This window comes from Pongo abelii, chromosome 16 (assembly GCF_028885655.2).
Source record: "Pongo abelii isolate AG06213 chromosome 16, NHGRI_mPonAbe1-v2.0_pri, whole genome shotgun sequence".
Taxonomy (NCBI): Eukaryota; Metazoa; Chordata; class Mammalia; order Primates; family Hominidae; genus Pongo; species Pongo abelii.
The window spans coordinates 65,014,718-65,031,507 of NC_072001.2; the positions used below are offsets into that span (position 1 = coordinate 65,014,718).

Below are 16,790 nucleotides of genomic sequence, written 5' to 3' on the forward strand. Positions count from 1 at the left end.
GGTTAAATCATAAGGAGGACAACAAGAAGTAAGACTAGAAAAGAAAAAAGGGAGTAGGAGGTCAGGGCCTCTTATGCCATATTAATAAACAAAGGTAAAGCTATATAATTGTGATGCTGGGTTTCTGAAATTCGTACACCCAGAAATGCAATAAAATTGTTTTAAACTGTAATATAAAAAATAATAACAGCTATCACTTTCTAAGTGCTCATCTGTGTAGCAGACACGGTTCTAAGGTCTGTATATAGACTGTTGTATTTAATTCTTATGACATCCCTTTGAAGGAAGAACTTTATTGTCCTTATTTCAGAAACGGGCAAATTGAGGTTCAGACTGATTCAGTCCCTTGCTCAGTGTCGCACAAACGGCAGAACCCAAATTCAGCAGTCTGATTTTGCAGTCTTCGCTCTCCACTGTCCCTCAATATCATTAAATTAGTTATTACTATTATTGCAGTTGACATTATGTTGACCACTAATGCAACACACAGGAACCATGTAGTGTAAGCTACACCAGAATTCCATATAGAAAGCCGCTACTGTTAATCATTACCTTTAACAAAGCACGGCACAGGGCAAGGTTTCCTAACTGTCGTCTGACTCCAGCACTGTTCCAAACATAGTGTGGACCAGGGGAAATGATTCTAGCAAATATTTTTGCTTTGACGAAACAATTCCCAGAGTAGGCAAATATTTTTCAAATGGAAAATAAAAAACACTGATCATTTAAAAAACCAGTAAATTTAAGTTGATTGAAATTAACAAATTTTATTCATTAAAAGATCCATTAAAAGACTGAAAGGCCACCAGTCAGAATATCTACTGAAAAGTCAAAAAATAACAGATGTTGGCCAGGTTGTAGAAAAAAGGGAATACTTATACACTGTAGGTAGAAATATACATTAGTTCAGCCACTATAGAAAGCAGTTTGGAGATTTCTCAGACACTTTCAAACAGAATTACCTTTGACCCAGCACTCCTATTACGGGGTGCATACCCAAAGAAAAATACATCATTCTACCAAAAAGACCACATGCCCTCACCTATTCATCACTGCACTATTCACAATAGCAAAGACATGGAATCAACCTAGCTGCCCACTGACAGTGGACTGAATAATGAAAATGTGGTACATATACACAATGACATGCTATGCAACCACAGAAAAGAATGAACTCATGTCCTTTTCAGCAACATGGATGGAGTTGGAGGCCATCATCCTAAGTGAATTAACCCAGCAACAGAAAACCAAATACCCCATGTTCTCACTTGTAAGTGGGAGCTAAACATTAAGTACACATGGACACAAAGATGGGAACAACAGACACTAGGGACTACTAGAGGGGAGAGGGTGGGACTGGGGGAGGGTAGAAAAACTACCTATCAGGTACTATGCTCACTACCTGGGTAATGGGATCATTTGTAGACAAAATCTCAGTGACACGCAATTTACCCATGTAACAAACCTGGACATGTACCCCCTAAACCTAAAATAAAAATTGGGAAAAAAAGACAGTGAAAGGCAAACCACAGATAGGGAAAAGATATTTCTATACATATATGCATATAACACACACTAACCAAAAAAGGGCTCATATTCAGAATTTAAAAACTACATATCAATAAGAAAAAAGGTAAACATCAAATAGTTGTCAATAGGATAGAATGGTTACATCACATAAAAGGATATCCAAATGGCCAATAACCATATGAAAAGGTGATCACCTTCACTAGTAATCAAAAAGCAAATAAAAACCATAGTGAGATGCCACTGCATATCTATCAGAATGCTAAATTTAAAAAGATTGGCACTGCCAAGTACTGGGGAGAATGTGAAACAACTGGAACTCTCATACATTGCTGCTAGGAAAGTAAATTGGTACAACCAGTTGGAAAACTGCTTGGTATAATTTGGCACAAGCTACTGAAGCTAAACCCAAATCTCACATATGACCCAGTAATTCTACTCCTACCTATGTATCCAAAAAAAAGTGCATATAATTATGTCAAAGACACACAATAACATTCATAGCAATTTCATTCATGACACCTAAAAACTGGAAACAACCTGAATGTCCACCAAAGAATGAATAAAATAAATTTTGATACATTCATATAACTGAATAGTGCACAGAAATTAAAAGAACAAACTACTCCTATGCACAACACAGATGAATCTCACAAACAAAATGCAGAACAAAAGAAGCCAAACATCAAAGAGTAAATTCTGTATGATTCCATTTATATGAAATTCAAGAAGAGGCAAAACTAATCTATCTATTACAAGTTAAAATGGTAATTACCTCTGGGTGGATTTGCAGGCAGAGTGTTGGGTACTGACTGAGAAAGGGCAAGAGGGAGGCCTTCTGGGGTGCTGAAAATGTACTATCAGGAGATCATGGTGTATCCATATATGCACAAATTCACTGAATTGTACACTGAATATTTGTATACTTCACTGTATGTATTAAAATACAGTAAAATAGTTTTTTAATAATGAAAAATACAACGGGATACCAGTTTTCACTTAGCACATGGTCCAAAATTTTTTAATCTGATAATATACTGTGTTAGAAAGGTATAGAAAAACAACCTGGTGGGAGTGCAGGGTTAGTAAAGTTCTATGGAGGGCAATCGGCAAGATCTGTCAAAATCTTAAATTAGTCTATCGAAATTATTTGCTGACCTAATTGTCAATTAGTTTTACATATTTTTTAACTGGTGTTATCCTATAGACATATACATACTTGTAAAAGTATATGTATGAGGATATTCAATGCAACATGGTAATAATGAAAGTTTAAAAACAACCAAAAATGTCTATTCCTAGGAACTTGCTAAATAAATTATGATGCTTCAACAGAATTTAATACCAGGCAGCCATTACGAAGAATGAAGCAGATCTATACATATCTACAGATATGGAATAGACACCAAGATACACTGTTAATATTTTTTTTAAATAGCAAACTGAATAAACACACACATGCATGTACACATACAGGATGCTACCATTTGTTTGAAAAAAACTAAAGATTATATATTTATGTGTGTATACAACATTTTATATATATATATACACACACATACACATATATTACCTTAAAAAATAAGGCTGGAACTTTTTCTTTAAGTCAAAAGGGCCATGGTAACTAATAATTTAAATTCTCTTTCCATTTTTAATGCTGTACAATCTTTTCAGTATCTTTGGAAAGTGATAATTCATCAACCATTTCAATTCTTACAGATATTTTACTACCAAGCCTTATTGAAAAATCAGATACACTATGCTACCATAACCTACTGCCAACTCAAAATGGTTTCTTCTATACGTGCAATTTCAATGATTATTTCAAGAATCTACCACTGATTTGAAGTCCTTCTTTATGGCCTCCTCTCAACTCACGCAACTTAGAAAAAAGTCCGAAACTATAACTGACAACTTAGCTTAAGAGAGTCAATCGTCTCCAACTATGATTTCATTCAATAGCATCTTGTTTACTCAGTAATATAAACTGCAATTTGTAAACATATATTTGTTTACTTTTTATTTCCTGATTCTCTACTAAACCATAAATAAATAGACACATATATATTATGTCACTTACTGTCAGCCTCTTACCTGTCTCTTGTACTCTTGGTTTCACTTTATCCAAGTCTTCAGTACCCTCACCGAGATTTTCTGCTAGTATCCTAAATAAAAGATTAAGATCTTCTTGATTTAGACTAACCTGTAAAATATTATGTTAAAAAAACTATATTACATTTTAAAATGAAACAATTTTAATACAGAAAATAAATTCCCAGTTGCAACACGAGGGACAGAATAATGCTAACACTGAAAAGTTACATACAATCACAACCCACTCAAGTATTGCACTACTTATTTCATGTTAAAATTTTTATTTTCAAAGATAATAAGATGTTTATAGAAAACCAGTGTAATTTATCAGTTAGTATTAGCTCCAGTGACTTATGTTTACTGAAAATTAATTATGATCAAAGAAATCTGACCTTTTTTATTAAAGTGACAACTTTGGAAAATGCATAATTCTACTTTTTAAACAATAACAATTCCAATGAAATAAAAAGGTTGTCTTCAATATAAAAAGTAATTATTTCCCTCAATGCTATCATCATCTTAGGGCTACTTAGATATCCCTAAAAACAAAATGTACATATATAATACATGAGATATAGTATAATATGCTAATACATAATTTATATACAGATCTCCACCAATATGTATGTATAACCAATTTTAAAGTTAAGAAATCTTAACTAAAGATTAAATTCTACTGAAAATAATAATGATCTTGTTGGACAAAGTCTCACTGAAATTTCTCTTATACTACTCAGCAAAAAAGTCTACATTTCATTTGGATTTCTACTAAAAGTCTTTGGAGTTTAAAATTTCAACAATGAAGTTTTTTTTCACTCACATACTTACATTCATTGAATCAAGATGTCCTTTAATTTCCACAACAGGCACCTTGTGGTACCAAGACGCAGCTAGATTCCGATTTACAAGAAATTCCAAGTTAATTGGGTGCAACAGCTGAATATCAGGATGGTAGATGCCTGGCTGGATCACTGTCCTATGAAAAACAGAAATGTTACATAAGGCATAGATATAGGGTAGAAATGCAACATATTAAAAAAAGCAAAGTCAAGCAGTTATTTGCTGCTCTAAATACTGATCTGAAACAGTGTGGCTCAAGTATTTTCAAAACTGAATCTATAATTAATATATAATCCACTAGAAGGGACAAATTAAAAGGTGATATACAATGAACCATTAAGAAAACTTTTTTCTTTAAACAGTAGATAGGTGAAAAATTGAATAAGTTTTTAAAAGCAATCCACACTGTTGAAGAAATACAGAAAATCATCATATACAGTTGTTCAAGGATTAATAGGTATGTTGGTTCAGAGACTGAAGAAAATGATGGCAAAGTGAACAAGAGGAGAACAGTTAGCATTTTCCAAGGCATTTCATAAAGCTTTTCTCTAGGATTATTTTCTAGACTTGCCTTATAGTCATTAATTTTTTATTCTACATAATTAAATCTTCACACATGGGGTATAAAATAATTTTAAAATGAATTATGTACAGATCTCATGTGCCACCTGGTATGAGCACTGAAGATACAAAATAATTTATACAACATGCCTGCCAAAAATGTGTAAGTTCAATCAAACCATGAGGAATCACTCAGACAAAACCAAATTGAGAGGTGAGTGGAACCAGACTGTAGTCTTCAAAACTACAGTAGTAGTCATGTAGTCATAAAAAGACAAAAGCTGAAGAACTACTCCAAAATAAATTTTTGCCAGAACAGAAATCTTCCTCAGCAGCACAGAATACAATTATACGCTATGGGTGATCCTGAATCAGGGAGAAATTTTTATAATGGACATTCCCATAATGGAAATTATTATAATGGGACAACTGGTAAAATCTGAATATTGACTGAATTTCAGCTTATAGTATTATATCAATATTAAATTTCTAGAATTATATCATAGTTAATGTAAGAGAATGAATGTCTTGTTTATAGGAGACACATGACAAAGTATTTAGGGACAAAAAGTTAAAGATGTCTATTCTCAAATGATTTAGCAAAAACGTTTCAAATAATATGTATATGTTTATAGATAGCTTAAAGCAAATATAACAACTGGTGAATCTAGATGAAGGATATGTAGGTACATTCACAGTACTATTTTTTTTCCATTTTTCTGTAGGTCAGAAATTTTTGAAAACAAAAGTTCATTAAAAAACTGTTCTGCTGGCCTCGTGCGATGGCTCACGCCTACTGTAATCTCAGCACTTTGGGAGGCCAAGATGGGCAGAACACCTGATATCAGGAGTCGAGACTAGCCTAGCCAACATGGTGAAACCTCGTCTCTATAACAAAAAATACAAAAAAATTAGCCAGGCATGATGGCACGTGCCTAACAGCCCCAGCTACTCAGGAGTCTGAGACAGGAGAATCGCTTGAATCCGGGAGGCAGAAGCTGCAGTGAGCCAAGACTGCACCATTGCACTCCAGCCTGGGCGACAGAGCAAGACTTCATCTCAAAACACAAAATAAAAAACTCTCCTGGGCCAGGCGCGGTGGCTCACACCTGTAATGCTAGCACTTTGGGGGGCCAAAGCAGGTGGATCACCTGAGGTGAGGAGTTTGAGACCAGCCTGGCCAACATGGTGAAACCCCATTTCTATTAAAAACAAAAAAAAAATTAGCCAGGCATGGTAGCGCATGTCTGTAGTCCCAGCTACTCGGGAGGCTGAGGCAGGAGGACTGCTTGAACCCGGGAGACAGAGGTTGCAGTGAGCTGAGATCACGCCACTGCACTCCATCCTGGGTAACAGAGCAAGACTCCAACTCAAAACACACACACACACACACACACACACAACAATGACAACAATAAAAAAACCTGTTCTGTGTAATGGAACAGTTTATTTGAATAAACTGTGTTGGGTAGGAATTTCAAGTCATAAAATTTCATGGAAATCATGAATATAATATTTAAATCCATACTTATTGAACGAGCATACCTATAAAGTGTAAGCTTTGTTAGCTGCACATCCATTCTATCAATTACTGGAGGATTTAAGTAGTCTTCATCAGACACCAGACTGAACTGATTTTGAACTCTGATTAACCCAAGATCTATCACTACTGCATTGGTGGAAATGGAAGACTGTGGGATGACTATAACCGGTGCTTTCAAATCAATATTGAATGAAACACGAAAACTCCTCTGGGCAAGATCTTTCACACTTGTGGCAGCCTTTTCTGCAGCCTGGGCAGTGGCAGCACTCAGAGACTCTTTGGCTGTCTGGAAATTATTCAGGAAGTTCTGAGGACACAAAGCATAAAAAGAGAAATGCAAAGAGAATACAGGCACATCAATAATAACACTATCTTCTTTTCATACATGTGGTAACTTTTTTTTTCCAATATTTAACTTTCCATTGAGCCCTATTTTTCTAGTAGTAGTAAGAAATTACTGATAATCCATCCATAGCTATGAGCTGCCTGAACTGAGATAATGTTATATGGTTAAGGAACAGAGAAAGAAATTTTTTTTCCAATAATTTTTATACTAAAGAATTTGGCTTCATTATATTGTAGCAAAAATAATTTGTTCTAGACAAAAATCATTAAATGATTCACATTTCTACTGTTAAATAGGGGTTTTGATCTCTACATTCATGCATAAATATAACTAAAATAATGCCCACTCTAAAATCCAAGGTTTATAACATTTGCCATCATAATTATCACACTTTTAAAAGTATTTCAAAGTTGAAAAATCAATATACAAATAATTATTTTACCAGAAGTGACATAAGGAATTTATGAAGATAGACAATCTGAATACAGCCAACATTCAGAGATAGCACACCATCCACTTTGGACATGTCAGTATACAAATCTCCCTCAGTAGCATCTGGATACAAATCCAAATTAAAACGGAAAACTTCATTTCCCATTATTGACACAGCCTGAAAAACAGAGACTTGAATGTACTCTATCCAGGAAGGTAATGACAAAATAAAATCCCATTTACAAAAGGCTTTACATTTATAATCTTTATAAAAACATTTTTCTATTGAAGTATATTTCATTAATGTTTTGAAAATAAAATACATTTTACAATAGAATCTCATATTCAGTCATTAAAGAATATTAACTATCTGTTTACAATCACCTACTTTCTTATGAACTGTCTTTGGATCAACATCTGTGACAATAACATTTTCTAGTCGAGTAAAAAGTGACTGCTTTCTTGACTGGAGAGAAAGGGAGGAATCCAGGCCTGAAAAAAAAAAGTGTATTATTATAATTTCTACAGACCTACCATAAATAAGATCTTTCTTTGCATTACATTATTTTATTTTGGGGTGACTTTTTTAAATTTAGCAATGTTTCAACTCCCAATGTATAAATAAGTTGCAATATTAGAGTTTTTTGGTTTTATAAACACCAAAACTTATAAATTCGTTAAACAATAATTACCTGACTTTTCAATCAGGGGAAGAAATACATCTAGTACAAATAGATTATCTCAGGATTTAAGTAAATTATCTTTTATACCTTATATCCAGTCATTTATATGGAAACTATAAAAGTTTCACAAATCAGACTAGTAGATGGGCTGACAGTTTGGAAAGGACAAAGGAAAAAAGCCCCTAGTTTTCTAGTTTTTAAGTTCTTAAAAAATTTCATTAAACATATTCAACATATTCTTGACCTTTACCAGGTCACAACAAGCTAGTAAAAGTAAGCCAGAGGAAAAGCTAGATGAGTTTTGGCAGCTTTTACCTAAAAGAACATAATGGGCTCATAGATATTGTCACCATTATAAGATTGCTTTTCATAAGGAAAGATAAATAAATACAAACACGTAATTATATTATATATAAAAATCATATAAAGGTAAAAAAAAAAAAAAAGATTAAAAAATTACTAGAAAGCACGTCCACAGACCTTCACCTAAAATCCAGACTGACACTTCTCCTAGCCCATCAGTAGCATTCCTACACTGACATCAGTATCCCTTTTCCACTTCCTAGATAACTCTCAGGAAGGTCCCAAACACCAGGATATGTGTAGAGTTCAATTGGGATAGTCAGATTCTGACCAATATCTATATCCCAAAGAGAGGAAGCATACAATCCAATTATGTCTTTTCAGGTTTCATAGCTTAGAGCCCTTTATTTGTACATTCTTTAGCATTGCAAAGAAAAAAAAAGAAGGAAAAGTTTATCTTTTCGCCAATTTTTAATGCCGTGTGAACTTTTACCTTGAATCTTGATTTCGGCGATATTGTTCTTTTCGTTGCAGATGATGACACAGAAAGCATTCAACTTGGCAAATAGCCTGAAGCCAATAATGTCACTATCTCTGGAGGATACAATCACTAAAAATAAAACAAAGCATCTATCACACAGTGAGATTCTAGTCATCTACATTCTATTAAGGTTTATTCGCTATATTAAGTGAACCACTGTTACGTTAAAAAAAATTATAACATTCTCCAACTCTTAAAGATTCAAACACTTTTTTTTGCTTTATATATTCTGTAAAGTTTGCATTTTTAATAGTGAAATATTACTTTTGTAATTTAAAAGCAAGAAAAAAAACTAAAATAAATAAGGACACTGAACCTCAGAAAAGTTAAATAATGTGTCTAAGGTTACATGGTTGAAGTAGCAAAATCAGAATGTGAACCGAGTTCTTCCTGATCCAAAATCTGGGCTCTTGGCCAATTAGATGGTACTCCTGAACCCTTCCCTACCTTTGTGTCTCTGAGCCTTAATTTCCTTATGTGTAAAATGGAAAGAAAGACTAACTCTTTATAAAGCCCCTTCAGAAGTCACTGAGACGGGAGGAAGAGCTCAGTATAAATACAGGTCTTCTCCCCCTATTACCTACCTAAAGGCTTCCTATACCACCACCAAAATAAGAACAAAAACAAACATTTTTAAAAACAACAGTATTGATTACATTTGCCTTATATATCAGGTGCTCGCATATAATTTAATTTGAAGAAAAGGGGAAAATGGTATTTAAATGACCGAGTCAGATAATCTCTAGTATTCCTCATTTAGCTTTAGAATTCTAAAACCCTTGCTAACAAAAAACAAAAATGTATGTTTCATACCTTTTGGCAGAGTTGAATTTTTTTGTTGTTTTTCAGTTGAAATTTGTACCTCCTTGGCAACACTTATGCTTTGATCATCAGATGGAATAATGGTTGTGAGGTAATTAATAGAAGCGACAAGAGCTTGTGTTTGCAGCAACAGATTCAAAGACGAAAAGGCCACCTAAAAATGTTTTAAAGAGAAAATTAGTTTTCCACAGCCAATTATAACCTGTAGTCTCCACGACAGACCCAAAAGATTCTCAGGTGGGCTTACATCATTGCTTTCCACCACTTAGAAGGAAGAGTAAAAAGTGGAAGATTCACAATCCCCTTAAACAGGGAATATATGGAGACAAATTACACTTACACACTTCAGGGGTACATCAGAATATTACAGTAACCTAATTACTCCATTTCCCAAGCATAATGGTTATGAAATCTATACTCTGCTTCTCATGGCTATCCTGATATTCAACATGTAAGATGGATTCTTGTATCTTCAATGGACAATTATGATTATATAAAATTATAAGTCAAAAGGCGAAATCCCAGAACCACCATGTGCTACTACTATGTCTAGAAATGATTTCAAAGGTGGCATCCATGAGATTTAAATATAAAAAGGACAATTATGAATGGGTTACTAAGTGATCTTTTCAAATCACAATAATGGTCTTATCATTTAAAAAGAAACACAATATATAACTTGTAGGGAAAAAGTACTATTTTTTTTAAAACAATCGCTCTAGAAAGCTAAAATAGCAATACAAATTGATTTCAAGAATGGGTAGTTTTCTAATAGAAAATTAATATAAAATAAAAATCTCTGTTTATAAAAATGAATTTCTTTTCATTTTCTCATAACACTAAATGGATATAAAAACAATAAAAGGTTCACAATATTAAAACTGATTTCCCCATCTCTCAAAAAAGTGTGAGCTAAAACTCACCTCTCTCCTTTTCTTTTTAGTTACCCATAAGTACATTTTGCCCCTCTTACTCTAAGCTACTATGTTAGTAGTGCTTTGACTTCAAAAGTGCTCAACATCACTCCTTATATTTTATACACTTTTTCACCTGTACATCAAACAATGGTATCTAGTTTGGCTAGTTTAGAAACCTTTTAGTTCTTTGTACATGAAAGTTCTTTTGTCTATAGCATTCCCTAATTTAGAAATAATACTGAAACTTCTAAGGATGTTAGGATGTGACATAATAAAACAACAGCTTTACTAAGCTGAATCATAAACACAGAGCATGGTAAGTATTGATGAGGTTATTTATAACTCTTATTGGTCCTTGATTATGTCATCAAATTACCCAGTCAATACTCCTCAAAGGATACTAGAGGCTTTGAGAGTAGGTTATTTTCAAACAGGATAAACTCCTTTAACAGAATTTCTTACCTTAACTGTTTGTTCAGTTTTTCCAAAAGTAGTTTGAAAACTAGGTCCATTCTTATCAGCCTGAAAAAAGAAGTAAAAGTTCTAAACAAGGTACTAGGATCAAAGTAAATAAATCACTTATTTATTATCTCTGGTTAATTTATTTATAGTTATAAATGTATTTTATATACATTGTATATTTAATTTTATTGCCTTTATTTTAAAGTTACATCCAAATAATGTATTTATTATAATAGTGCAAATGTGTTCTCCTCTTCAAACATGGGAGAATATTCACTTCTGGGAAACTGTAGCTAGGAATCAGAATGACAAACTCTGAAGGTTGTAAGGTGTAACAGTCACGTAGCCCATCTATCACCTAATGCTTAAATCCTCCCCATAAAGTCTTCAGCAAGTCTATTTTTTCATACCTCCAGTAAAAGAAACCTTGTTTCTTTACAAAACTAATCTTTAGAAGCTTTTATTTAATGAGGTCTTCACACTGAGTCAAAAATCTATCTCCCATCATAACTAACCATTGGTCCTAGTTCTTTCTATCCCTTGGGAACATAAACAAATTCAAACTCAAAGATTTACCTCCTGTGAGAAGTTTCCGGCCTTGCCAATTTCCCTGCCCCTCTGTTCCAATAATGCTTTGTGCTTTTCTTTAATTAGAGAATCAATCACATTATATTCTAATCATTATTTACTTGTGCTATCTCCCTACTCGTCTACAATTTTCTTGAGAACAGGGAATGTTTTTCATTTCTGTATCCCAAGCACCTAACAGTACAGACATCCAATAACACATCCAGAGGTATTCAATAAATAGCTGTTGACTGATTAAACAAATCAACTAATCTTGAAGGCAGCTAAATACCATCAGTTCCTTCAGTGTTTCTCATACAAAATATTTTTGTGGCCCTTCCTATTCCTGGTATTTGTCTTCTGAACCCAATTTAACATGACTTTATCCTTTTTGATGCAGGATACTCAGCCAAATGTCACCTATATATGACCTATAATCAGTATAGGTATGTGGCTATGCCCTAGAAGACAAATGGTACCTACTTCATCCCAGGCTTCCATCTCTGGGAACAAGAAGTTTAGTGACTTTGTATAATAATAGCCCTGTTCTTAAGTGAAAGAAAAAGAAGGTGTACAAATGAAAAAAGAAACAGATTTCCTTCTAATTAGAAACTGTGATATACATCCAGAGCCATTAGTAACTTACTGTCATATTTTTCCTTCCAGAGATATAGTTTGGAGTATACAATAAATATATAATCATTATATAGCCCTTACCTTAATATACTCCACTTTCAAAAGATCTAACCCAGGTTTGTCAGAAGAGCTAATCAAGTGAAGGGGCTTCTTTTTGGATCCTAGATTAAAGAAAAAGGAAAAAAAAAGTGTTTCAAATAAATTGCTCTTTTGTAATTTGAAACATTTTAGATTTTTTAAAATTTGTTAATTAAGCTTTAAAAGAAAATCTTTGCATGCTGTCACAGTTATTAAATACAAAGGCCATCACTGTTGAAGAAATTAACCAATCCAAATTGTTACCTCTGACATCCAACTTAGACAAAAACATGCATATTTATTTTCACCTGATTTCACAGGTGACTTCTAAAATTGACAAATAATTTATTTTACTTCTATTAAAGAAATGTAAATAATTTCCTTTTGTTTAAACTATGAGAGGTGACTTAAAAGAGGAAAGCTTTCTTTTTGTTTTTTTTCCTTAAGAGAGAACTGTTAAACTCCTTTTTAACTTAAAAACAACAGGTACTGCCAGATGTCCTTTATATCCTGAGGTAGATGTACCAAGGAACTGCCTCCAAAAGCTGTGGAGGGAGAAGTAATTTGTCCACCATTTTATCCATCTTTTGTTATTTGCAATTCTGTAACTCTTGCTTCTGAGAGATCTCAAAATTTTCCCTTGACTTCCAAGGGCATAACCTTCACTAAAGGAAAAAATAGCCTAGAAAATTTGTTATTTACATTTTTTCCCTCAAGACAATAATGTAAACCTTATCTTAACACAGGTCCTATAGAAATTACTAACACATAAAATATTTTTCTTCTAAATTGAGATTTGTTTTAGTTTCAACTATTAAAAAGTTATAAAACATAGGTCTTTACACAGTCAGTGTTCTATATCCAAGGATTCCAATCCATAGTATAAACCAACTTCAGATTGAAATATTAAAAAAAATTAAAAACAACAATAAAAAATTAAAAATACAAACATTTTTAAAACCAATATGGTGTAACAACTGTTTACATAGTATTTACAATGTATTAGGTATTAGAAGCAATCTAGAGATTTAAAGTATATGGAAGGCTATGCATAGGTTATATGAAAATACAATGCCATTTTATATAAGGAACTTGAGCACCATGGATTTTGGTACCCACAGAAGTCCCAGTATCAATGCCCCACAGGTACCAAGGGACGACTGTATTTGACTAAAGCATTAGGGAAATATTAGGGAATTTTAATTACTGTAGATTTGTCCATTCCAACATGCCTCAAATACCTGAGCACACAATATATACACTGAAATGAATAAACAATCAAGAGTTTCTGAAAGAACTAACTTTACATCCTATCACTTTTATTTTTATAACCCTGGTGTTTCTTGTGGTATATGACAATCAGAGTTTCTGAAAGAACTAACTTTATGTCCTATCATTTTTATTTTTATAACCTGGTGTTTCTTGTGGTATATGAATACTATTTAATAGAAAGAACAAGGCCTTCAATAACATATGACCAGAGATAAACTCTAAGTTTTGTCATTCATTAAATATAGGATATTAAGTAAGCCACTTAATCTTTATTTAGCCTTTATTTGTTTATAAAACAGGAATAATATTCCCCATATCAAGGGGATTTTTACAGACTCTCTGAGGCAAAAGATAATATTAATTAAGAGCACAGACCCTAGGGCCAGATTTCCAGGGTTTTAATCATGGTTCAGTCAATTATTAGCCCTGTGACGATTAGTAAATAAATACAATCAGTCTGTGCCTTAGTTTACTTACATTTAAACTGTAGATTACAACACTGCCTACCCCATAGCATTGCTACAAGGATTAAATGAGTTATTACTTGTAAAGTGCTTAGAACAGTGCAGCTATTATTTATTATAAATACAATACAAACGAAAGTGTTTCAGATACTCAAAAGTGCTATCTTTATTATAGGCTATTATTTCTATTTTTATGGCTATTACCTTCAATTTCATGATAATCCAAGCTGATTTTCTTTAAATAAGATACCGCAGTTAAGTCAAATGTTCTCATTGTAGCCTCTGTTCCTAACTGAGTAACATTAAATACTAGAATTGTATCTTCTTCTTTCTGCTGTTTAGTAAATTCCAAAATCACCTAAAAGAATTAGAGTCAATGAAAAGTTGATAAGAAGTCTGAATCATACTTAAAATAATGAAAACAAAACCTTTCTCCATACACATCACCATGAGAATAGTAACTCTGCTCATACTATAGCAAAGTTATTTAATATATAGCTATTTAATATAATTGGAAATTATATTAAATATAATTTAATAGCTATTTAATATAAATGGGAATTACAAAACTTTATTGTTGAGAATATAAGTACATTTATAAAAAAATTATGACAAAATTTAACTTCATTGTTTACGTTTTCTAATTTAGTAAAATAGGAATGTATAGATTCTTTCTGAATATGATTTTCTTAAACCTGTATTTCAAAGCAAAAATCATGTTTAGTAATTTTTTTAAAAGCATCCCCATTAAAGTAGAAAGCAAGACAAGATGTTCACTATCATACTACTATTTAAGTTAACTCTGGAAATTATAGCCTGTAGATTTATCCAATAAAAAATAAAACATGGTAATTTTTAAAAGATGTAAGTGCTTTTGATAGTCTAATCAAAAGGTGTAGATCTTTGTCTCCACCCTTTGAATATGGGCAGGCTTGTGAATGCTTAAATCAATAGAGTAGAAAGGAACTGATACTATAAGGACTTCTGGTGTCAAAAAAGACCATGATACTCTCACCTGGGAACACTCATACTGCGGGAAGCCAGCCACCATGTAAAAAGTTCAACCACTCAGACTACCATGGCTTTTACCATGCTGAGTGGCGGTAAAGTGTTTCAGTCAACAGTCCCAGCTGAGCTCCCAGCCAATAGCCAGTATCAACTGCAAGCCTCATAAGTGAGCCACATGGACATCCAGCTTGAGGCTTCAGATGACTGCAGCCCCAGTCAACATCAGAATGCAACCAAATGAAAGACTATACACACAATTACCTAGTTGAGCCCTTCCAAAATTCCTAACCCACAAACCTGTAAGCAAAATAAAATAGTTGTTTTAAGCTATTTAACTTGATAGGCAGCAATAATAACCAGAATAATATAAATACTGAAAAAAGGCAAAAAATACTATTATTAGCAGATGTTATAATTACATACTTAGATAACACTTTAAAAATACTTAAAGAAGAGGCCAAGTGCGGTGGCTCACGCCTGTAATCCCAGCACTTTGGGAGGCCATGGCAGGCGGATCACTTGAGCCCGAGACTTCAAGACCAGCCTGGGCAACATAGTGAAACCGCATCTCCACAAAAAATACAAAACATTAGCTGGGTGTGGTGGTATGTGCCTGTAATCTCAGCCTTTTGGGAGGCTGAGGTATTCTGTTATAGTAACAGAAAACAAATTAACACATTCTTTACCACCATGAAGTTTACATTCTAGGAAAAGTTGGAGAAAATGAAGGTTGCTGTCTTGTCTTGGGTGGTCAGATCTTTCCAATAAGATGACAATTGAACAAATACCTGAAGTAAGTTAAAAAAAAAAAAAAAAATCAAGCCATCCAGGAAAAGAGTGTTCCAGGCAAAGGAAATAGCAAGCACAAAGAATGTGCTTTGGTATACAGAAGGAAAAACATAAGACAACTGTAAGCTCCATGCGGCAAGAACTTTACTCACTGCTATTTTCCAGTATCTAAAATAATGTCTGGTAATAATGGCACATGATCAATACCTATTGAAGGGATAAATGGAATATGGCTAAAGCAGAGTGAGCAAGGCAGGAAAGAACTGGCCAGTCACATGAGGTGTTACAAATGTAAGGCCTTGTAGGCCATGGGAAGGACTTAGTCCTTTACTTTTAGTGACATTTGAAGTCAGTGGAGGATATTGAGCAGAATAGTAACCTGATCTGACATTCCCTTTTATTTTTATTTTACTTTATTTTATTTTAGAGACAAAGTCTTGCTCTGTCACCTAGGCTGGAGTGCAGTGGTGCAGTCTCAGCTTACTGCAACGTTTACCTCCCAGGTCCAAGCAATTCTCCTGCCTCAGCCTCCTGAGCAGCTGGGATTACAGGTGCCCACCACCACACCTGGCTAATTTTGTATTTTTAGTAGAGATGGGGTTTCACCATGTTGCCCAGGCTGGTCTTGAACTCCTGACCTCAGATGATCCACCCACCTCGGGCTCCCAAAGTGCTGGGATTACAGGCGTGAGCCACCACGCCCGGCCTGACATTCACTTTTAAAGGATCAGTCTGGCAAATGACATAACAGAGCACCTGATGGAAGCAAAGACAGTTAAGAGGCTATTGCAAAATAATCCAGGCAAGAAGATTACAGTGACTTGGACAGTACAGTAGCAGCAGAAAGGAAGAGCAATCATCTGAATGCGTTTTGAAGTTAGGGTCATGGGATTTAATGATATTTT

General features: G+C 33.7%; 1 protein-coding gene across 6 annotated transcripts in view; it reads right to left on the reverse strand.

Moving 5' to 3' along the window:
- VPS13C (vacuolar protein sorting 13 homolog C) overlaps positions 1–16,790 on the reverse strand; it is a 199,812-nt gene that overhangs the window by 100,408 nt on the left and 82,614 nt on the right. For all 6 annotated transcript variants that reach the window (XM_002825516.4, XM_054531580.2, XM_054531581.2 and 3 more), the window contains 10 exons: positions 14,293–14,446; positions 12,356–12,435; positions 11,072–11,131; positions 9,684–9,846; positions 8,823–8,939; positions 7,732–7,835; positions 7,354–7,521; positions 6,568–6,872; positions 4,450–4,597; positions 3,622–3,730 (listed from right to left, as the gene is read on the reverse strand). In XM_002825516.4, the coding sequence (XP_002825562.2) occupies positions 3,622–3,730; positions 4,450–4,597; positions 6,568–6,872; positions 7,354–7,521; positions 7,732–7,835; positions 8,823–8,939; positions 9,684–9,846; positions 11,072–11,131; positions 12,356–12,435; positions 14,293–14,446 (1,408 nt within the window). The remainder of the gene's footprint in view (positions 1–3,621; positions 3,731–4,449; positions 4,598–6,567; positions 6,873–7,353; positions 7,522–7,731; positions 7,836–8,822; positions 8,940–9,683; positions 9,847–11,071; positions 11,132–12,355; positions 12,436–14,292; positions 14,447–16,790) is intronic.